Source organism: Leptinotarsa decemlineata, unplaced genomic scaffold (genome assembly GCF_025532065.1).
Source record: "Leptinotarsa decemlineata unplaced genomic scaffold, Ldec_3_MD MMD2_P_RNA_scaffold_2, whole genome shotgun sequence".
NCBI classification, from domain to species: Eukaryota; Metazoa; Arthropoda; class Insecta; order Coleoptera; family Chrysomelidae; genus Leptinotarsa; species Leptinotarsa decemlineata.
In genome coordinates this window covers 19,488,719-19,513,406 of record NW_027412529.1, presented here as the reverse complement: position 1 = coordinate 19,513,406, position 24,688 = coordinate 19,488,719, and the positions used below count along the sequence as shown (strand labels likewise).

Here is a 24,688-nt window from a genome sequence, read left to right as displayed (position 1 = left end):
AACTATGCACAATTCTTCCGGGATGGTTATCATTCCATCAAACGATGGAAAATCACCATTACCGATTTTAAGAAGGAGATCTCAAAATCTACCAGCAGACTCATCCCCGCCCAAATGTGTTCTCATATTTTTAGAGAGCTTAAGAATATAAACCTGGGGCCATAAATTAGATTTCTTAATGCACGAGTTTACTTCGTCAGCTCTGGTTCCTTTTGGCATCACTGGTAGAGTCTGCCGAAAGTCTTCGGCCAGCAAAACTGTTACGCCACCCATTAATTTTGTATTACCCCTTATATCCCTTAGTGATCTGTTTGAGGCTTCGTTATTTCGTCGCACACGATTATTTTTGTACTCTTTAAAACTTCAGCAAAATTACTTTGTTTGGAGATATTGCAAATGGGAGTCTAGGCAGTGATTGAATTGAGTGGTAACTCAAAAGTAGGATCAGCAGTTCGACCAACTTCGAGTAATGTAGCAGCTATGCCGGACGACGCCACAGCCAGGGCAATGTCGTGAGTGCTTCTTTCTTTCGCCAAAAGTAAATCAATGAGGAAGGTTTTACCAGTTCCACCTGGAGCGTCTTAGAAGAATATTCGACCGTCATTTGCATCTACACTTGTGATAATTTTATTGTAAACTTCCTGTTGCTCGTCATTCAAGGATGCTTCATTTTTTCTTACTGCGTCTTCTAAGGGTACTGTATCGTAACTGGTCTCCTTCACGTACTCTCTATTTTCAAAATGTATTGATGTTATTGGCTGAGGTAATCCATAATCTTTAAGAGGACGGCCGCCTAATGATAATACGGCATCCTCTAATGCCGACAGGCATTTGTTAAATATCAGGTTCGATGAGTGCTCTACATCCACGTCACCTTGCCTTTCCAGTTGTTTTTTAAAGTCTTCAGAAAGGTATTCTTTGTATTTTTCCCAAAGACATAGGGAGTCGGAATCCTGGCAGAACAATAAAATGATAACAAAAAGCTCTCGAATCATATGCGGTGTTTATCAAAGTGCTGCCTCTTCAAGAGCTGAATCTAAATGCCGATCATCTTCGAGTAGATCTAGAGCCTTGCACGCGGATTGGAAAGTGGGATGTGAGTGGCCATCTACAGTTTTCAACGCTTCAAATGAAATTGGGCCTCTGATCTCATGTAGAAGCATTCGAAGGTGGTAGCATTCTGTATTGTTTGGATGAACAGTATAAACCCTACCTAGAACGTGTTCTTTTTTGACCCCTGACCATTCTTCAACATTCACTCCTCTCTTCCTTCTCTGTAAACGATCGCTTGTTCCAAATGTAATACGCAGGGACTTCCGAGTATAGCAATGTTTTTGCAAAGTCATCCACGTTACACAGATCGAAAAAGGAGAGGAGTGTACTTGTAGGAGGACTACTCAATTTGTCGCACAAGTTCTGCTCATTAAAATAAATTCCCTCCATTTTCAAAATGGACAGCAAGGTGCACTACAGGAGGAAAACGCTCATGTATTGGGAATTCAAGGATTCGCCACTTCAGCTGAACTTATATATCGACCACTTGCGTAGGTTGTAACTTCATCCTTTCCATCCTTCCCGTTCTCTAAAGCAAACGTAGCCTGATCTGATCCTTTATTAACATATTTGCAAACGTATTTGATTGACTTCACTGAATGGCAATACTCTACGTTCACGTGAGCGTTACATGTTCTTAATAGCACTGGATTATAAGGAACCACCCAACGATTATCTATTGTAACACCCTTGATATTGACAGAGAATCCACCGTCAACCAGAGAACGTCTCCTGTACTGCGGATAACCATCATCACCGGTTTGAGTTTCCTTAATAAGAGCCTTAGGATAACATGTGCTGCACGAATTCACAACACAACAAAGTTTTTGTTTCGGGGTTGAAATTAGATGATTTTAATGTATTTCCACGTGTTAAAACCGAAAGTGACCATAAAAATTATATATTAGCTCTTGTTTTCAAGATATAGTATCATTATATTATATATATGTATATTGAGTTTTCAACAAATGAAATATTTCATCACCAACAGTTGGTACACATGTTTGTTTACATAACACCCCTCTCATCAGCTGTTCTTAAGTAGTAAACATAACCTATGTGAGTTTGTCAATTGTACGCACGTGGTTGCTATTGAAATTATCGTGTGAAGTTGATTTTTAAATTAATTTAAGTGCTGATCGGAAATGCCTCGAAAGTGTGTGAATTCTGTCGATAGCTTTTGCTATATATGTGGTGAAATAACATTTAAGGCTCAGAAACGTAAAATGACACCTATCGTTAAGACAGCCTATGAACATTATTTTGGTGTGAAAGTTGGGGACCAAGATAAATCATGGGCTCCTCATATATGTTGTAATTCTTGTTCCGTCATATTGCGAGAGTGGCTGAAAAATAAAAACCGGGCAATGGCTTTTGCAGTACCTATGGTTTGGCGTGAGCCTACCAATCATACAGACGACTGTTATTTCTGCTTAACTCCTCCCATTAAGCAAGGTTCATCTATAAAGAAAAGAGAAACGGTTAAATACCCTAATTTCCCATCTGCTCTTCGGCCTGTACCACACTCAGACAATTTGCCAGTCCCTTCTCCACCCCAAAACTATGAAATTTTAGAGGAAGGTGATGAAGACTGTTTAGAAGGAGCAACCCATCCTTCTACATCCTATGACCCTGATTTTGAGGTAAGCGATAGGTCTAGTGATCCGCACAGAATTAGTCAAGCAGAGTTGAGTGACCTTATAAGAGATCTTCGCTTGTCTAAGGAAAAGGCTGAGCTGTTAGGGTCAAGACTACAACAGTGGAATCTTCTAAAACATGATGTGAAAATATCTCAGTACAGACAGCGTCAAAAAGATTTGCTTCCTTTTTTTGAGAAAAAAAGAAAACCTCGTAGTTTGTTCTGATGTTAATGGTTTGATGGACTGCTTGAATTTGGATCACACTCCATCTGAATGGAGACTGTTTATAGACTCTTCAAAACTAAGCTTAAAAGCTGTACTTCTGCATAATGGAAATCAGCTACCCCCTATTCCTATAGGTCATGCAGTTCACATGAAGGAAACGTATATAAATATGAAAACACTTCTCCAATCAATCAAATATGAACAACACAAGTGGCACATCTGTGGTGATCTGAAAGTCATTGCTATACTCCTAGGAATGCAATTAGGGTTCACCAAGTACTGTTGTTTTTTGTGTCTGTGGGACAGTTGGGATAGAAAATCTCACTATAAAAAAATGAACTGGCCTACACGAGACCTAAACCCTAATGAGAAAAAAGTAGTTTACGAGCCTCTTGTAGATCCTAAGGATGTTCTCCTTCCCCCATTACATATTAAGTTGGGACTAATGAAAAACTTTGTGAAGGCCATGGACCAGGAAGGACAAGCTTTTAAGTACTTGAGAGCAAAGTTTCCCAGGTTGAGTGATGCTAAAGTCAAGGAAGGCATCTTTATTGGGCTTCAAATCCGTGAAATCGTAAATGATCCTGCTTTTGACATGATTTTAACAGGAAATGAATTAAGAGCCTGGGTAACCTTCAAGGGGGTTGTACATGGGTTTTTAGGTAACAAAAGAGATGATAACTTCACAGCATTGGTTAAAGAACTTCTTCAAGCTTACCACCAACTTGGATGCAACATGTCCTTAAAAATTCATTTTCTTCACTCTCATCTTAATTTCTTCCCACAAAACTGTGGAGCTGTGAGTGACGAACATAAAGAAAGATTCCATCAAGACATTGCCTTAATGGAACAGAGATATCAGGGCCGTTGGAATGAAGCAATGCTTGCAGACTACTGCTGGTCTGTGTGTAGGGATGCTCCAGAAGTGTTTTATAAAAGACAAGCTAAACGACAGCGATCTTACAATGAATCGGATGGACTTAATTGAAATTTGGTGGTACAAACTTCTTTTATTTGTCAAATTACTAAGAATAATGTTTTTTTTATTAATTTTGTACTTAAAATATTCTAAAAGAAACATAACAATATTGTTTTATGTACTTTCACTTTTCACGTATAGTATAACTACTCTTTAAGATTAAGTACTGTGTATCTCAAAAACCAGAGCTAGTAAAAATGTTTCATTGTTATTTTCGTTTTTATCACCCCAAAATTGGTAGAAATTGACTAATTTAGTGTAGGAAACATTCAAAAAATATTTTTTGTTGTGTTGTGTATCTTTCATGCATGGAGAATTTCGGTTCAAACCTTCACAGGGGCCATGTATCATATTACTTTTAACATTTTCGTAAAGCTCAGGATCACGATAGGGGTTAGGTATTTCAGCACAAATAATATTGTCAATTTGATCCGGAGTGATGCGATGTTGATGCCATAAAAGTATATGAATAAGCGGAAGACCTCGCTTTTGCCATTCCGTCGAATACATATAGCATCTCACTTCACCGAATATTTTCCCCTTTATTAACAAATCCATGACCTATATCGTATCGATTTTGAGATTTTTGTCCTGAAAGTAAGTGCTCATTTATGTCACTCCAGCGTGAGTTACATGTAAAAGTAATGAAAAAGTCGGGACGACCGTAATGTCTAACATAGGTCATGGCGTCTTGCGTTGTTTCGTGCATGTATCTTGGTCCACCAGTAAAAAATGATAAAAGTACTACCATTTGTCCCAGCTGATTTGCTTCAGTATCTTGCCGTCCAATTGCATCTTTTGAATGCGCGCAATTTGGCTTGATGATTTTTTATATAGTTGAGTCTTTCAGTTTCTATTTTTCCGTATTCATCTACCAAATATTGACTAAAAAGACTAAAAGTTTTCTTCTCCTTCTCTGATCATTATTCTGTATGAATAAAAACTTACAGCAGAGACTGTTTTTTTCAAGGGCAACTTAGTTGTGGGATCGCATTGTGGTATGTTGATTGAATAGCCATCATCCCCCCAGCAAAACATCAACGGGTACTGCAGCGCATCATAAGCTCGATGTATCTCACTGATACGCTGAAGGGAGTTACTTCGGCTTTCGAGGATGATGCCTCTTCGGTCAAAATGCTGATCTACCAATACAGCAAACACTTTATTTGCCGTTGGTGCATTAAATCTGCCTCTATGTTCTCATTGTGGTTTTTTATCTGCATGTATTACGACCTTGAATGACTCTGAAGGCGATATTTTATCAATGGCTGTTTTTAGATCTTTCATGTCAAATCAGGAAATTTAGAACATTCTGTAAATAAATTTACAGAAACTTTGCATCCTGCCCAGGTTCCGGTAATATACTTTCAATTATATGATAGACTTGTCCTTGAACTTTAAAAGTTGGTGAAAAACCGCCTTCTTTTATTTGTTTTCCACCAAAGGAAGTCATTTGAAAACAGGTATTATATTTTCGGATATTATCCATGATGTGTATATGATTTGGGTGTGAATCATTAACCAGACTGTGAAGTGGTTCAGGCAGTTGTTTAAACGGCTCAAGTTGTACTTTACCGGCGCTACAACACATGCCAGGTGTCTCATCTTTCCACTTCAAGGTGTTACACCACTGACACTTGTACATCATAGAACCTAAGACTATACTGCTGTCAGTTCCATAAGCAATATCTGGGTCATACGCCAAACCCGAAAGCAACTTGCTTCTCCATATACGCTGAATTGTATTTTCTCTATGCCGTGACTGAATTACTCTATGTACATCGGTATTCTTGGCCTGATAGGGTGCAGCAGATTGCCTATGTTTTTCAGGTTTTGCAGCCTGGTAGGTGGCGACAGCTTGCCTTTGTTTTTTAGGGTGTGCAGCCTGGTAGATGGCGACAGCTTGCCTCTGTACATCGGGTTTTTTTGTCAGACACAGGTTTTTTGTGTAATTAATAAACCTTGCCCTACGTTTGTTTTTATTTTTTTCTATTAATGTCACAGACTCACAGACTCACACATAAGTTTCATCATAATTTATTGAAGATACAATAGGTGAATGTTCACGCTCTAAAACAGGTACCTCCTGACAACCCTTATCAACTTAAGTTGCGAAGGTGTTTCAATTCCAAAATCATGTCCTTCTACAGCTACCTCCATACGACGCGGAGTAATTTTCTGTGCGGTTATGGGAAGATAGGCATCAAAATGCCCACTGAACAAATCTTTGCTGAATCGTAATCGCCTTACCGAATAGTCGTTAGATCCAGATTCCGTATATTTATATGAGACCGTTTCTATTAACTTCAAACTCAAATGGGAATATCAATCCCGCTGCTATTAACTCACAAAATCCGCCATAAGTAGCATTTTTCATCATATCAGCAAAATATTCGTCAGGTGTTACGTAGTTATCACCATTTCTGTCGTGGGTCATAATTAAAAACTTGCTTCAGTCATTAACTACATATCTACATAACTACATATCTGACAATTTCTGAACGCACCTCCATCGCTCTAGCTTGTGTTCCGTACATTAAATAAGAGAGAGCACGAAACAAACATCACCGTCACCAACAATAGGGACGACAGTACATTCTTCGACTTCTCCATTAACGTTCAGATTTTCTCTAGTCATTTTAAAACAGTCTAACCGACGAAATATATACTTAAACCAAACGAAAACGAAACAATTGCCATATACAAAGCAGATTCACTGAGGATATACTACAAAAACACACTTTTGTCTATTTTCCACGATAATTCTTTATTGTTGACTAGTTTCGGCTAACACCATTTTCAAAATGGTGTAATAGCCGAAAATAGACAAAATTGTGTTTTTGTAGTGTAACCTCAACCATTTTGAAAATGGTGTAATAGCCGAAACTAGTCAACAATAAAGAAATATCGTGGAAAATAGACGAAAGTGTGTTTTTGTAGTGTATCCTCAGTGAACATGAATTTCCACAAAATAAACAAGTCGTCAATCAAAGAAGACAAAGCAGAGTCTATAACAAAAACTACTAAACCGAAACAAAGCAAATGCAATCCAAAATATGCCAAGAAGAGAACAGCCAAAATCGTCAAATATAATCCGCTAGAAATATTTAGGTATAGTATGTACTATTAGATACGGCGGCCACTCATCATCGTGTATATGTAACTCAGTGAAAACACAACGATAGTGCGTTTTAAAATACTACTAACGCCATCTATTGTCAACATTTAAAGCTAAAAATTATTTTGTTCGTCTTGATTTATTCGTTCCATTAGGTACTGATAGAGAGAGAGATTTTATCGAGTGTGTATGATACAAATCAAGAATGGAATAATTCGTGGACACAACACTCAAAAAAAAAGGGGGGGCAAACCGCGGACACACACATATATATATATATATATATATATATATATATATATATATATATATATATATATATATAAAATCTAGAAACTTGGCAAGTTGACTTGGGTGTCACACCAATAGGTGGTTACACTTTTGTTTCGCTTGCGTTTACGCAGCTATCTTTATCAAGTAATTTCTTGGTTTTTTTTCATTTTGACTTCAATCGAGGACCGACTGCCCGGTACTGACGATGCCCAATAGGCTGAAACAGCTGTACACCGGTGGCTCTTAAACTGAAATCAATATGGGAATGATCAAGAAGTACTTATCTATTTATTTTTTGATTTTCATGGAAGTATTTACCAGCAGCTTGACTGCATTAACCTCTCTAGATTTCATATCATGTCTAGAAACATGTGGATTCGTTTTCCGATGGCATTTCAGGTTAGCTTTCCAAATTTCTGCTACCGCAGTTGTCGGTTAATTAGTCAAGCTATCAACACTGACATAAAAAACTTGGCAAGTTGACTTGGGTGTCACACCAATAGGTGGTTCCACTTATGTTTCGCTTGCGTTTACGCAGCTATTTTTATCAAGTAGTTTCTTGGTTTTTTCTCATTTTCTCTTCGATCGAGGACCGCCTGCCCGGTACTGACGATGCCCAATAGGCTGAAACAGCTGTTTACCGGTGGCTCTTAAATTGAAATCAATATGGGAATGATCAAGAAGTACTTATCTCTTTATTTCATTTATATATATATATATATATATATATATATATATATATATATATATATATATATATATATATATATATAGCCTGTTAGACATCGTTGTTCATCCCTAGTGTAGTCCAACAACTTTTTGATATCAAGCTTCGAAGGGTGAATAAACGCTTTGGAGTGAGCCAATCCTGGAAGTCCATAAATCTTCTTGCCATCTAGGTGTTCAATATTTATTTGGCAAAGCCTAAGGCGATGCCAATAATAGGCTCTGGTCCGATGAAGCTGCTTGCAGCGCCCTCCTTTGCAAAGGAGTCAGCAGCCTCATTGCCTTTCAGAATAGTATGGCCACGAATCCTGACCAGAGACAATCAATCAAAGTCTTTCTATCGAGGAGAGTCATTTTTCGCAATTTCCTACCAATTTAGACGATACTCGGTAGGAGCCAAAAGCTTCCAACGCCACTTGACTGTCCGAGAATATTTTTGTTGACTTGTTTATGAGCTTGGATTCTTCCTTTCTCTCCTCACACAATTCAATAGCATAAATTTCCGTTCAAAATACAGTCGCATAGGTTTCTAGGCAGGTTGATATATCTGTCCTGGGTCTGCGACTGAAAACACCTATTCCAGAACCGGAAGGTGTTTTTGACCCATCTGCTCTCAATATATCCTTCTCCTGGAGGATCCAGTCCTCTATACTTGTGAACAGTACTTTATAAGGCAGTTCGTAGTTGACAGTTGGAGGCATAAAGTCTGAGGTCATTTCCAGAATGCTGCGACTTCCATTGTCACCCAAGAGTCTGTTGCACTCTGCATTAAATTGATTCGTGGTAAATAATTTTTGAATTGTCAAGTATATTTTGCATTCGTATCACAACCAAAGTTTCCCATTTCTTACAAGTAATAATGAATAGAGTACAAAATTCTCTATCGATCGGTGTACACCACGACACAGACAAAACATTCGAAACAACCTGATACCTTGATTTCATTTCCTTTTGCAGCTATTCTGCAGACTTTATATGAGCCATCTTATATCCCATGTAAACTATTTGCCTATCACAACAAAGCAGATTCGAATGTTTTCAACTCCTGAAGTTAACGTTTTCTTAAACGTCGTTTCTTTTACTGTTTACTGCATTCAAACAAAAATCTCACGCACTTTGATTGAATAAAAACTCGAAGGTTTGAATACTTGTTGATTTCATAACAATTGATACATACATAATGGAATAAAGACCATTCAGTACTGACTTGACGACAATTCGTTATGAAGTGTGCAACGATCACACATATGCGCAATACAAAATCTTTTGTAGAATTTTCTGATGAAAAATTAATACATTGCTATAATTTTTCTCCGGGGGTCGATCTGAGCGGACAACCTTTTAACGTGTGATTCCTTAAACGTATTTGCCGATAGCAAGTGAAAATCGATCGTTCAGCCTGAGGCTTGAACCACCGACCAACACGGTCGATTCGAGTGAGTGAATAAAACACCCACGTCGAACCGACCGACTACCCACCGGCTACCAAGTGGTCTGGATGAAGTCTGCAGAGATTGAAGAGAACATCCAGATATTCCATCATTTTTCTTTCACTTCACGGACAATATTCGCATCACCAGGAGCTGAAAACTCTGCGACGACTATCGTCTCACTCTTATGGTCAATTAGGATGATTATTAGTGTTATTATCGTTGACATTATTATTATTTTTTTCCGAAGGTTGAGCTGGTCGAGCCCTGTCCCTTAAGTCCCGACACATTTGGGTTGTCGCGCCAGCATCATCAATCAATCATTTTTATCATTACCATCATTATTGTAAACTCGAGTTTTGCTGAGTTCACTCGAATGTCAATAAACTTACAGTTCAGATAACAGTCCGGCCAGTTTGATTTATGATTTTATTATTTGATTATTCTGCTTGTGATACTATAAAATTTACATGGCTTCCAGGGATTTACGTTATCAGAGATGTACACTTAAAAACAAGTATGATATTAGTAATAAAACCATAATAGTAATAATCATGATTCGTTGCGACTAGGTACATAGTACACATAATTTCGAACTCTCTTTCTTTCTCTTTTTCTCTCCCTCTCTCTCTCAGTTCAGGTGTATGAGTACCTACATTTCGAGATAAAATTTCCTCTCTATTTGTATCACAGTAATCGAATGACGGGCCTGGTTTGCATGAGTTTTTCTCTTTGGACTAACATTCGTTTATTGAGTGGTTTTTTGTATTCAATCGGATTCATTCAAGTAGATTTCGCTAGCTGTATTTTGCTTTGTTGTATGTTTTCTTGATCAAAAGGTTATTTTCAGTGACAACTTTTTTACTTGGCTTAGTTAGGTGTAATTTGTAAATTATTGCGAGCATCTAAGAAAATATGGTAGCTTGAAAATATAGAATTTATTGATAACAAGCTCAACAGTTATTTCATGAAAACTATAGATGAAAATTAAAATAGATTTTTTCCACTGGGAGTGGTATTCTTGAAACTCAGAATGCGTCATTCAATTGAAAAAGAATCGATAGTGAAGTGAAAAAATTAATAATTGGATAGAACTGGCCTATACTTGAAAGTACATGTTGAAACTAATCAATACAGTTTATTGTATGATTTTCACTATAAAGGATTTTACAAAAACCGCGACACGTATTTCGCTATACAATAGCTTTCTCAAACATAAACTAAGTTCATGCTTGAGACAGCTCTATATTGAAAATCATACAATACAAGATTGGTCACGACATGATATGGAAAAAACAAATGATTCAATATTGGATGGAAAGCCTTTAATACAATCTTACCCAGTAACACCTTCCTTCTTTTATTACATTCCTAATTAAGTCGATCAACAGCTCTAGCAGTGAATTCAAATTTCCTTCCAACATTACCAAAAGTTATTTTCAAAAATTCATTTATTCAAAAATAATGAGAATACACATGATTCACATTATTCATTCACATTCTTCATAATTTCTTTACCCGCATAGATAACTTGCTACAAATGATAGGAAATGTACTCGTAGAACTTTTGAATACACGAACTTCTAGAACGATCATATTATGAAATGACGTAAGTTATTTGGGAATGAGCTAAATTTATCAATTTCTGGATGAGAAAGCTGCTCTCAAGTAATTTTGATCACTTTGTACACATCAACGATATTATTATTTATATACGCAAATTAAATTTCTCTTTCAAATGATGAGAATCATATTGTCCCTTGAAGCCGAGATTCTACTACTGTCCTCAGAATAACCATCATTTGTGAACGCATTATGGAGAGTTGGAAAATGAAGTTAACTAAATGATGAGATGTTACATTATCGAACATCACATTACTCCAAGTTATTTCATAGGAAAAAATCCTCCAAGCAACTTTTGTAATCTAACCCAATTTTTCAAGTGATAACTTCTAGATGGTAGATGATGTCCCACCCGGCATCGCCTGGTGGGATACTATCGCAACGGCTTAGGCAGCGTGGAAGTTGCTTACGGGGTAACGTTTCGTTGCTGTGCCACTGTTTCCGGTTTCAAGGGTGGGAATATAAGTAAAAATGCGTGATGGCGCTACTAGGTTTAAAATACTCCGGAGGTAAAATAGCTCTCCAATTGGATCTTTGGGTGGGAGCTGATTCAAGGGCATCATCCTGCAGAAATTATACGAAAAACACTATTTGACTCAGTCATCAGGGTCTTCCTAACATCAGTCCACAAGAAAATAGCATGGTAACTGCAGTTGCTAAGAGGCCCACCAACACCTTTAAAATCAATTTCTGCAACATCAGAGGACTCAACTCAAATATAAACACAGTGCACCAACATCTGCAATCAAATAGTCCTCATATTCTTGCACTCATAGAAACCAAAGCCATAGCTTCAAAAACCCCGTCAATTTTCTATATCCCGGCTATGATTTCCACTCCCGATTGAGACGTAACGTTGGAATATCTTTTTTTATCAGAAGCGATCTCTCCTGTCAACGAGAGGAAATGCTGGAACCCCGAAACTTTGATGATATGATGTTCAAAATAATATCACAGAAGATCACCAAATTCATATGCTGCGTTTATCGACTACTTAGCGATACACAAAATAGGACACTATTCTCTCCAACTGCAATCAACATTTACTTTCTGCAAATCAATCATCCCAGTGATGAAATTTCTATATTTGGTGACTTCAAGGTCCACAATAAAGAATGGCTCAAATTTTCAAATATCAACGGCAAACAAGGACGCGAAGCTGAGGATAATGCAATAAGCAGCGAACCTACTCAGATTATGAATGAGCCAACCAGGATTCCTAACCGTGATGGAGAATATGCCAGTCTCCTGAATCTATACCTAACAACCAATCCAGAAATTTATACAGGTCTCCATTGGGATCTTCTGACAGCAAACTCATTTTAGTGTTGAGTGAATTGCCGATCAATGTCGGGGAACAATCTAAGCCGCGCAAAGTTCGGTTACAGATCAGCTGAATGGGAGGATCTTCAAGACTATTTCCGAAATTTCCCCTTACTGAATGTTTGTTTCAGATCTGAAGATCCACCAACTTGTGCTTATAAAGTTACGGAAGTTATTCTATCATCCATGGATGCATATATTCCGTTTTCAATGAAAGGACCTCCTAAGGGCAAACCTTGGTTTAACAGAAATTGCGAGCAAACTGTTGCCTCCAAAAATCTCGCCTACTGGCAGTGGCGCAAAAATCCCAGTGCCGAAAACAGAACTAGGTTTGTTAATGCTCGCAACAGCGGCAAACTTAGGATTGAAGAAAGGAAAGAACTTCACAATCAGAGAATTAGGAATAAACTGTTTGTCAATTCCAACGGATCTAGATCCTTCTCGTCGGTAGCTAAAGCTGTTAACCAGAGAACTTTACAAAATCCACAATTCCACCACCAATACAAGCGGATGGTTCAATTGCAAAAACAGTTATGAAAAAACCAAATCTACTAGCTGAACAATTTGAGCCCTACTCCACAGTCGATTTTCTGAGAAGGGCACCACCCACTATTTCCACACTAGAATCCACAATGACACAGCTTCTGGTAGGCGAATTTCGAAACAGCACAAGGCGTCCGGCCCTGATGAAGTGCCCGTCATCGTACTTTGAAACTGCACAAATGAACTCGCACCAGTATTTTACAGACTTTTCAACCTGTCTTACAACAAAGGAGTGTTTTCTTCTTGTTGGAAGATTGCTCGTGTTCACCCTATTTCTTCTATCATATGTCACCCATATTTGGAATAAACCAATCGAGAAACATGGAGAATCAAGAGCTGTTGCAGTTATCATTTCTAAGATCTTTGACCGTGTGTGGCATGAGGGTTTGCTGGCCAAACTTCGAAGCTATAGCTTATCGGATCATTTCTGCGTATGGCTCTTCAGCTTCCTGAAAGAACGTTTCCTGCAAGTAGCCGTCAATGAATATCTCTCTAATACTTTCACTATCAACACTAGTGTTCCCCAGAGATCCATATTGTCATTCCATTTGGATTCCAGGACACATCTTCATCGGCAGCAGGAGGTTGTATACCTTAATGAGGATCTAGAAGTGATTTCAAATTGGGGTGAAAGTAACCTGGTTCGTTTCAACGCAACAAAAACCCAGGTTTTTACCCACTGACTATACGTGAAAGATTTCTTTCCTTATACGAGGAATTGGGCAAATTTCGGATATGCAGTTGGTTACCTCGTTCACAGGCAGAGGGCTCGACGACAAACCTGTTGTTTGTTGTAGTCTTCAGCTTAGTTCGAGGAATGATACTCTGACGGAATTCGATTTTCAATTATCGGAAATCATCGACTTTATGTTGATGATATACACTACCTTGCACTGACGAATGGCCAAACAGCTCGAAACCGGTCTACAAGTGTGTTCCAATAATTGAAAATCTATTGCGGCAGTTGTATCGCCAACAGCATATGCAGGAATAACTTCAGTGAAGAATCCTTCTCCTACACCTGTCGGATATAATCCAACGCCCTTCGTGGTATTAGCCAGGGAAATAGTTGTTTTCTGATAGGTGTCAGTCCATTAACCTACTGTGTAGGGTGTTGAGATTGGCCTGAACGAATTGTTCTTTTAGATGATTTGAAAAACCCAGGCATTGATTTTCTCTAAGAAGATAAATGTCTCCGAATCAGATATAATAATGTCAGGTCAAACAATTCCACTTTCTGCTTCGATAAGTTTGTTGGGGGTCAAAATGGACACCAATATGTCTTGGCACAATCATGTCGCTGGAATTGCAGAGGCTGCTTCCGAAAGGCTTTGAACACTGTTCAGAACCAGAAAACTATACACATTTCAGCAACTTTTGATGCTCTATGAAGCCCAGATCAAACCTTCTGCCCCCAAACATACCCTGAAGTTGCTGGATTCCATCCAGAAAAGAGCCATCCGCCTGATTGAAGACGCGAACATCACGTGCAACCTTAATAGCCTGAAACATCGAAGAAAGGTTGGAAAATTATCTCTCTTCTATAAATACTTTCACAAAAGGTGTTCAAGTGACTTGGCACATTTGATTCCACCAAGAGCTGTGCATATCAAAAATACACGACAAACTGTGGCTGCCAATTGTTTTGAGATTCAACTCAGTACACTTCGAACTTCACTGTTAAAGATCTCTTCCATCTAGAGAACTGTGTTTATGTGAAATAAACTTCCTGAGAACGTTTTTCCAAACAGCACCGCTCTGAGAGCACCTTAATAATTTTCCGGTAATGCTACTGTTTTTTCCTTGAAAAAACCGCTTCTTCACGAAAGGCATAATGACGCCAGTAACGCATAATGACGCCAGTCTGTCTGGTTTCCCTTTCTCCTCACTCTAGACCACAGCGCTAGCCGTATTTACGACAGACGCTTTTATTTCCTCTCTTCGCATGACTGAGTGTTCAGTGTGCGATCGACATATTGTCACGAAACAAAAGTAATTTTGAGTTTCGCGAGCTCCACTTCGAGTAAACATCAAGAAAATATGGAAAAATATTGGTTTTCCGGGATATTTCAACTTATTTTTGGAAATTTAGATGTGAAATATCGTCTCCTGAGTGTTAGACAAATCCTTTGCAAGACTAGTAGCCTTCGCCAATTTTTCAAATAGGGAAAAGGTAGATTTTATGGAAAATGGCTTTTTCAGTCATTTAGATAGGGAAATCGAGATTTCTTAGAAGACGCATCGATAAAGATTCTTAGCAGCTTTCGATTGACACCACGATCACGTTTCCAGTGCTCGTGCATTTTTCAGCCAGAACAACTGAGAATATCGAGACACGGCATGAGACTTTTCGTCTCAGGACGTCGAGTTTTATATGAAATCGAGGAAAAAGAAAATTCAGAATTTTCGTGATTTTCCGAAGATAGCCGAGTAACGCCGAAGACTGTTTGATTCCGTTCATTGTACGACGCACATTGAAGAATCGAGATGACGCATGAACCAAATGAGATGCAAGCAGCGGTAAAAGGATATCAAAGAAAAGTTTGAGAGCAGCGAGTGTATTTCAAAGACCAGCGCCTGCATGAAAACAGGTCGTAAACGCTGGCAAATCCATACGAAATGAGTTTTTCTCGATTTGGAGACATCGGAAATTGGTGGACACGAATCGTATGATTTTAGTGACCGGTGATTGGTTGAGAGGCATCGGATGACGTTACGGGAAGAGTTGGTTCCTTTTCTATAACTATGCCACAGTATACTATATACAGTAATCCTACTTCGGGTGATTTTTGGTTTGAATTTTCTATACGCAGACCCAGGAGTTGCAGTCTCCGGTCTGCGCAAACGATGAGTTCAAGACAGGCACGCAACCCTTCCATAGTTGTCGAATTTCATGGGTTTCACTCAACCTACTGTGAAATGAAAATATATTTTGTCACATCCGAATATGCATATCTGCCGATCCCATGGATTTTTAAAATATACTTGAAACATCATCATCATTGTCCAAATGATCTGGGTTACTTGAATATCACACAGATGCAAAATTATCATTTGTACAATTTTCTCAGGTGCCCAACATGGTTTTCTTCGACTGTATTTTTGTGACCTAACCGTGTTAGGAATCACACGTTAAAAGGTAAGACCTCGTTAGTCCTTAGCTCGCACAACTTTCTCATCTTCTGAGATTTGTCGTTCGTATGGGGGCGACAGCTGATTAACGGAAAAACAGATTTTTTAAACAGTTGTTAAGTATGTTGAGCAGTGTTTAGACGCTTTGGTTGAGATTGTAGTAGGGAAAAATGTCATTAGTGTCAAATACGTCAGCATTGTAAAAACTGAAACTCCTGAACACCAACATCAAAGGGATCGACGCTAAGTGGGACTAGTGTGTATAAGTACACTGTGACTATGCGAACGTCTAAGAAATGTAAGTTAGTTGGTTGTTGAACATGAACTTGTGCTAGTTGCTCCTGAAAACTTGGAAAAATTTTGAAATCTTTTTGGACTCAAAAGATTTTCGTTGTAGTTTTTACTGAAGAGAGTTGCGGTTGCAGTTATTTGGTGATATACAGAGAGTTGTTAGTCAATAGTTCGTTAGAACTAATTGGAGATTGTCGAGGATCAGATTGCTGTTTGAAATTTTTATTGCAGAACACTTGGCTGTCCATTTGGCTGTTCCATTTGTCACTCCGCCACCGGACAGCAGTTTGGAAAATCCTGCAAACGAAGAGCAGGTCCCCACTAAAGTTGCTCAGGTTCAGGTACCCTGTGGAAACCAAACAGTGCCAACGAAGTAGAGATATATAGAGCTTGAATTTGAGAGGGTCAAGACATCATTAGTTACGTCCTTCGGGCAAACGAACCCATCTAACCCATCGATAACTTTCTACCTTATCCTGCGAGCGGCCCTCATTCTAGGGTGCCGTTCAACCGTTAGGGTCCTTGTTCCCCAACAACTTACTCAGTTCACCCTGTAGGCCTTGGATAGGAAAGTAGTTTCGCGATCCAAGGGTGAACTTGAAAATATTAGATTTCCATGAATCTTTCCCTCTGACTATTTCCTCGTCGGAGCCATATTAGGGAAAAATTCGAAATCGAAATGCAGACTAGGGCAAAACACGCGCGAGCGCAGCTTGCACAAAATACTCTAGTGCCAAATCGCGAGACCACAAATTTCGGTTAAACGAATTTCTTGTCAGACATTTTTTGCCGCCTGAGTGCGAAGAACCGACGCGGAATCCCCCAGGAATCTGTGTTCACGAGAAACAGTATTCCGAGAACTCCGATAGAATTAGCCAGTCTGAGGCTAAGCTCTAATCAGCGCAGTCATTTTTCGTACGAGGACATCAGTACCTCTTTCTTGGTCGCAGAGCGACAAACCCTGGACATTGGTGGTTTTTCAGCAAGTAAAATAATTGGAGAATTCGACATATCCCAAAGAACAACGCTGTCCTCCTGTAACACACCGCGAAATAGCATGCTTGATTTAAATCGCATTAGGAAAAATAAAACCTCGGCGATGAGAAAAATTGATTTGCTACACGCAAAGGTGGAACGTCAGGCGACGTCCCTCCGAGAAACTGGACATCATCTCCGAGGAGATACTCCAGCCAGGACACACAGCAAACCACAATTAGGGCTTCGTGCAATACTGAATATGCGAGTAGGATCTCCTATGCCGAAATCTGCTCCAGAACCGAGAAAATCGCGTTTTGAAACTTATGCGGAGCAAAACGCAGAAATGGAGAATTTTTGCCGACGGTGGCAACCGGAAGGAGGGTTGCCTCCGGATATGAAGAATTCTGCCTGAATGCGAACCATTGAGCCACACTACGGAGGTGTTACCCACTTATGTCGTAACCCCAAGATCCGACGCACACAGGGTGCACAGCCATTCTGCGGAATTAGAGACCACGAGAGAGATATCGCCATTGTTAACTCCGACAGATAGTCGATAGTGCCGTTAATATGAAGATGTGGTGATGGATGACAAACGCTATATGTACATACACAAAATAATCACTAGAAGATTTTATTAATAAATAATCTTTCATTACATTATCATATTAATTTACATGAAATTTAAATAACAATCCAAGCTTATCTCAAGTTAAAAAATGTTAATATTGAATAGTTCAACTTAGACTAGTTGAAGTTATCAGTTTTGTTGAGCGACGCGAGACACACACATCTTTTTTGACTAAATTACAAGATATGAAGATTTTCAAGCAGTAACCCTCGTGTAAGAATTTTTGTACATTTCATATCACTAATCTATTATATAAAAATGGATGTTTGTTGGTTGGTTGGTAAGTGATAAACTTCTACATCGCTCAACCGATCGTGATGAAACTTGACATGTACTGGTAATTTTTCATAGAGAAGGTTTTGAGGCTATAAATTTTGTTGTAACTCGCCACTAGATGGCGCTGTAGAACAATTTTTTTTGAAAGCACTGTACTATAACGCTGCGCACGCCTAAGTTCGTTGATTCTAAATTTGGTACCTGAATGTTTGAAATGTTTGTAAAGGTTTGAAATGTTAATCGAAGGTTTTCACGGATAGGAATATGCACATTCCACACGGAATAAACCCGAAGAATAATTTCAACATATTCCTGTCCGTGAAAACCTTCGAGAAAAATGTGAATTTCTGTAAAATCCATCAGAACTATTTTTAAAAAAAAACAAATATAAATGCTATAGGATACGCAAAGTTCATCACCTTAATGAAAGGAGTTACGGAAGGAGAGTACGAGACGTAGAAATAGGGAAATTGGAAATATTTGTAAAAAAATATGGGCGGACGAATCAAAATTCACCAACAATGATTGGTTCAACAGAAATATCCATTATAGGTAGAATAATACAAATGAACATTCTGTAGGAAAACTAATTTCCAAGGAAGGTTCGAAATAAATGTTTGATTGGGAATTGTAGGAACAAATATCCTTGTCCCTTTCTTTTACGATGATCATTTGAATAGTGCAATATTCCCGTGAAAATGGATTAGAAATAATGGACCAATTAACTGGCCAGCTCGATCCCAAAATCTTACTCCTTTAGATTTTTTTTGTCTTGGGATACATAAAGGATAAAGTTTTTTCAACACCAAGTACATATATCGACCATTTCAAACAAAAAATAAGAGATGCATGCATTAGTATTGCACCCATTATACTAGAAAATTGCCACAGAAATTGTCTGGACCGACAATTTATGTGCATTTAACAAAGAGGTCGTCGATTCAAGCATTTAATTTAGATTGCCGTGTAGCTTTGATTTTCCGTATTGGTTTCATTTTTCCCAAAAGTTCATGATAAAATAAATTGTTTTTCTGTTTGATTGTTGTCACTGATGATGATGGTTGTTTCAAATGAAACCCTGTGAAAATATCAAATATCTGTAATATAAAAGACAGGTCCGTATTAAAAAAAAAGTTGATGGTGGCCATGTTGACAAGAAATGTTTAATCGAATATTTATTATCACATCATCATAGTACACTTCGAATACAATAACATTTTCCTTTCCCACTTTTTTATATTCTCCGAAATGACAATTTCATTCGAAAAAACGAATAACAGCATTTTTGGTTTTCCCAGTATAACTCGAGAAGGGCGTGAGTCCCCGTAAATTTTCTTCAACCACATGATAAAAGAAATGGCCTGTATAACTTATAAGAGGCATTCATATGAAATTCGGACGACAAAATTCACTTTGAATTTTCAATTTCTATTTCAAATTATTCGTCAATGAAAAACTGTTACCACTGGTTTCATTACTTAATGTCCGGATCATTTTTTTAAAAATAATAAATTAATATTTCAACGAGATTAACAAACTCCTGATATGCAAGCAACTATAAGATGAAACGAGTTATCGAAAATGGTATATAAATCATCCTTCAACTAATCATCAATCGGTATATAAATCATTGCGAGATCTATGAGTATATAAGAGAAAATCGATACTACTATATACTTTTATCCTCAGAGCGAAAAGATGGCTATCAGTTACTGGGCTCTTTCTGTTCTTGTTAGTGTCTACCTATCTACTTCAAGTGTGAATTGCAGCCCTGTTGCTGGATCTTTGGATGAGAGTCTTCGAAATGATTTAACCATCTCAACATCAACTGGTATTGTTAGAGGAGGCCACGGAGGACAGACACCGAAAAAGAGAAATATTTTTAGATTCAGGAGTATTCCATATGCAGAACCACCTTTGGGAAATTTAAGATTCGAGGTAAGACATTTTTAAACATTACGTTCACATCAAATTCGAAATTTTTGGTATAATTAATTATGCATAACTACATATTATGAATTAACGTATCTATTTGTCTGCCTGACCGCCTTTCTGAATGTGATGTCCAAACAGATTTCCATACGATTCTTACCAATGGACAAGATGATTCAATATGGAGGTGTGAAATTTATCAATATTTTGTAAGAATTGGTTACTGTATGATAATGTTATCCATGAGAAGTCGGGGATACAGAGCTACCTAATCCTTTCGAGCCAATTGATGTGACAAGCGTGATGGAGAAAAGTTGCAATTGCTTTACATGGCGAAATATTTTGAAGGTTGAGGTAGCATTTTTGTTTAGTTTTGTCTTCAGTTTGATGGGTTATTAACTGTTTCAAAACAAAAATTCATTGTTGTGAACATATTGTCGTTCGAATAAATTTTACTAAACATCATTATTATTAGTTTATGAGATTGTGTGATAGTTGTAAAGAAAGAGTCAACTTTAAATCAGGTAAACAATGAGTAGCCCCACCCATACATCAATGTCCTAGAACATTTCATAGCATTCGAGACCGTCCTGGAATGTTTCACAATGACCCAAGATATTGCGTATATTCCCCAGTGTTCAAGACCATCTCCAAACATTCCACAGCGTTTCAGAATGTTTTGGTATGAACTGAATTTTGTGGAATGTTCTCAAATACTATGGAACATTTAAGACTATTTTAGAAATTTCTAGGCGAAACCTCTAGACTTCATATCTTCAAAAGAACACCTCCCAGGCGTTTGAAAACTTTTTTTTAATTTTTGGCAGCTATCACAACATAATATGACTTTCTTCATCGTTACACAGTAATCTGAAGGTTTCCGGATGTTTCTGAAGATTCCAGATTATTCCCAAGCATTTTACCACATTCCAAAATATTTTAAGATGTTCTAAAATGTTTTGGAATATTTTAAATTCTTCTAAAACACTTTCGAATGTTCTCGACTGATCTATAATTTTCTAAAGTTTATATTTTCGAAACCAAGCCCTTCACATCAAAACGGAAGCATTCTTCCCGGATGGGTGATAGAGAGCTACCACATTATGCAATCCTGTGATTATTTCACTATGATCTGGAATGTTATGAATTTTTTCAATGGTTCAGACCATTTTTGAACATTTCACAACATTTCAGAACGTTCCAAGTTGTTCTGGAATGTTGTTGACTGCTTTTGAATTCTTGAATATTCTGGGCCCTCCTAGAAGTTTCAAGAAGGCGAAACTTCTAGCCTTAATATTTTCAAAATACACCCCTCGAGTATGAACTGGTAAAAACTGATATAGAATTCATATAAAGTTAAATAGAAAGTTTTTATGTTCAATAATAATTTCATATCTTCAGTATTTGTTCATCAAATCTTCTCTCTGGGGGTGTATAGAATAACTTAGAATTCGCCACAAAACTCCCCAAAACTTGATGAGAGCGGTGCCTATGCGAAGGTATCGATTCAAGTTGGATTTTAATTGCAGAACATATTTATGTCAAAAATCCCCTAAGGAAAGAAAGAGGATATCGTTTTCTAAATGATATCGTTTTCGAAAAATGTAGTTTGAAGTATTTTAAAACAAAATTGGAAGCAATGGGCAGTTACATTTTACTATGACATATGAATTGTTAAGATGTGTTTTCACGGAATGGTTTCTTTTTTTTCGGCTGATGTTTTTCTGGTAGAGATTTTTCAGATTTTTGTTTGGTTGATATTTTTTTACCTCTCCATTCGTGAGGTCGTTTAATTGTTGAGCGATTTCATCCAAGGAATCTTTCATTGAGCGCTTCCTATCTTTGAATTTAGGTAATACAAAGAGTGTGTGAAATATCATCAGAAGTTTTAATCGTATGAAAGACCTATTGATGCCATTATGGCGCACGAATCTGGCCGATGGCATAGTTTATGTTAGCTTTGAGGATCGCCGTGGTTTGTGACTTATTCGTATACACCTATGACTAAAGAAAACCCTACAAGAAAATGTCTAACGGGGTCAAATCACACGATTTCTGTGGCCAGTTCACATCACCTCCATGTGAGATGAACATGCTCTCAGATCGTTCGTGCAGAATATCCAATGTAGCATTTTTTAAGGACAGACACAAGCACTACAGGAAAACCCTGAAGGCCTCTTAGAGCGGTGCCTGTGCTAAAGTAGCGATTCACATGGGATTTGATTTATTTGATTCAAATCCATTTGGAAAAACGTTCTCAGGAAGTTTATTTCACATAAACGCAGTTCTCCAGATGGAAGAGTTCTTAAAAAGTGAAGTTTGAGGTGTACTGAGTTGAACCTCAAAACGAAGAGCAGTCACAGTCCGTCGCGCATTTCTGATATGTACAGCTCTTGGTGAAATGAAATGTGCCAAGTCACTTGAACACCTTCCGTGCAAGTATCTTTCTTCGATGTTCCACGCTATTAAGGTTGCACGTGATGTTGACGTCTCCAATCAGGCGGATGGCTCTTTTCTGGATGAAATCCAGCAACTTTAGGGTATGTTTGGGGGCAGAGCTCCATACATGAGAACAATACTCCAAAAAAGGTCTGATCTGAGTCGTATAAAGCATTTAAAGTTGCTGAGGTGTGTATAGTTTTCTGGTATCGAAGCAGAAAGCGGAATTGTCTGACCTGACATTATTAAATCCGGTTCGGAGACATTTTTATTCTTAGTGAAAACCGATGCCTGGGTTTTTATGGCATTGAATTGAAACCTGGTTACTTTCACCCCAATTGAAAATCTCTTCTAGACCCTCATTAAGATATGTAACCTCCTGCTGCCAGTGATGATGTCCTGGAATCCAAATGTAATGACGGGACAAATGTGCACAGTTGATATACAATAAAAATTGGTTGGAGACAATATGGATCCCTAGGAAACACCAGCGTTATTAGTGAAATTATTCCAGAGATATCCATTGACGGCCACTTGCAGGGAACGTTGTTTCAGGAAGCTGAAGAGCCATATACAGAAATTATCCGGCAAGCCATAGCATCGAAGTTTGGCCAGCAAACCCTCATGCCACACACGGTCAAAGGCCTTAGAAATATTGAGCGCAACAGCTCTTGATTCTCCATGTTTCTCGATTTCATTATTCCAAATATGTGTGACATACGAAAGAAGGAATAGGCTGAACGCAAGCAATCTTCCAACAAGAAGGAAACACTTCTTTCTTGTAAGACTGGTTGAAAAGTCTGCAAAATATTGGTGCGAGTTCATTTGCGTAGTTGCGTACGATGACGGGCACTTCATCTGGGCCAGATGCCTTGTTAGTATTGAGCTGTTTCAAAATTCGCCTGACTAGACGCTGTCGAAAACTAATTTCCGTCATTGTGGATTCTAGTGTGGGAATAGTGGGTGGTACATTTCCAAGAATATCGACTGTGAAGTGGGACGCAAATTGTTCAGTTAGTGGATTTACTTTTTCTATGGATGTTGTTGCAATTGAACCATCCGCTTGTGTTAGTGGTGGAATTGAGGATTTTGTAAAGTTCTGATTAACAACTTCAGCTAACGACCAGAAGGATCTAGACCCGTTGAGCTTCGCAAGCAGTTCATCCTTAATTCTCTGATTGTGAATTTCTTTGCTTCTAGCATTAACAAACCTAGCTTGGTTTTCGGCATTGGGATTTTTGCGCCACCGCCGGTAGGCGCAATTTGTGGTCTGCGAAAGGCCCAGTTCTTGTGAGCGACGCGAAATCGAATAACCTGGATTCTCCTGCATACTCTCACAGACAGCGCCGATGTTTTCAGCAGATCTTGCGTTTCATCGACGTACAGGTGTTGACTGAACCAGTGGGCATAAATTTATCTACCACATTGCGAATAGCCCTCTTGATAGGACGATTAAGGAACCTTAGAATGTGCGAAGCGCGCAGAACATTGCTCTAACAGAACATACATGTTGATAAAAAAATGTATTATTTGCGGGTGTTGCTATATCCCTTTATGTTGATTTGACAAAACAGACTGAATGAATGACAATGTAGCTTCAACAAAATGGCCGTTATCAACTGTCAAAGTTTGAAATGTCTCTGTTGAATTTTTTTTTTCATTTATGAGATCTAGGAAAAATTCTGAAAAATCTACTAATCGGTCTTTTTCTAAGTCAAACTTTTCTGAAAACAATGTATTATCTATTGGGTGTAGTGACAAAGTATCTTTTCTATTTACAATGTTGTATACGTGTTTTTCTAATTTCAACCATCATTCAACTAGTGATGCACTGTTTGGAACCTTTGGTGTAGTAATAAATACTATTGGAGTGTTTTTTGTTTAATCTTCCTCTTGAAGATTATCAATCGGTGATCGAAACACATGTTGACGTGTTAAAATAACGGTTTGGTTTGGGAAAAAAACTTCAGTAATATTCATCATCCAACTAATTTTGGGTGCTAAATAACTATTGAAGTGATCAATTGTCAGTTTCAATAGTAAAATTTCTATCGGATAAATAAGGCATAGAATATT

The 24,688-nt window shown here is 38.0% G+C and overlaps 1 protein-coding gene across 1 annotated transcript in view; it reads left to right on the top strand.

Annotated features, from left to right (window-relative positions):
- The first annotated feature begins 19,902 nt into the window (after positions 1-19,902).
- The window catches only part of LOC111507800 (venom carboxylesterase-6), a 54,224-nt gene continuing 49,438 nt past the window's right edge, over positions 19,903-24,688 (top strand). Inside the window, exon 1 of the mRNA XM_023163157.2 lies at positions 19,903-20,179. Within this exon, the coding sequence (XP_023018925.2) occupies positions 19,940-20,179 (240 nt within the window). The 5' untranslated portion in view covers positions 19,903-19,939. The remainder of the gene's footprint in view (positions 20,180-24,688) is intronic.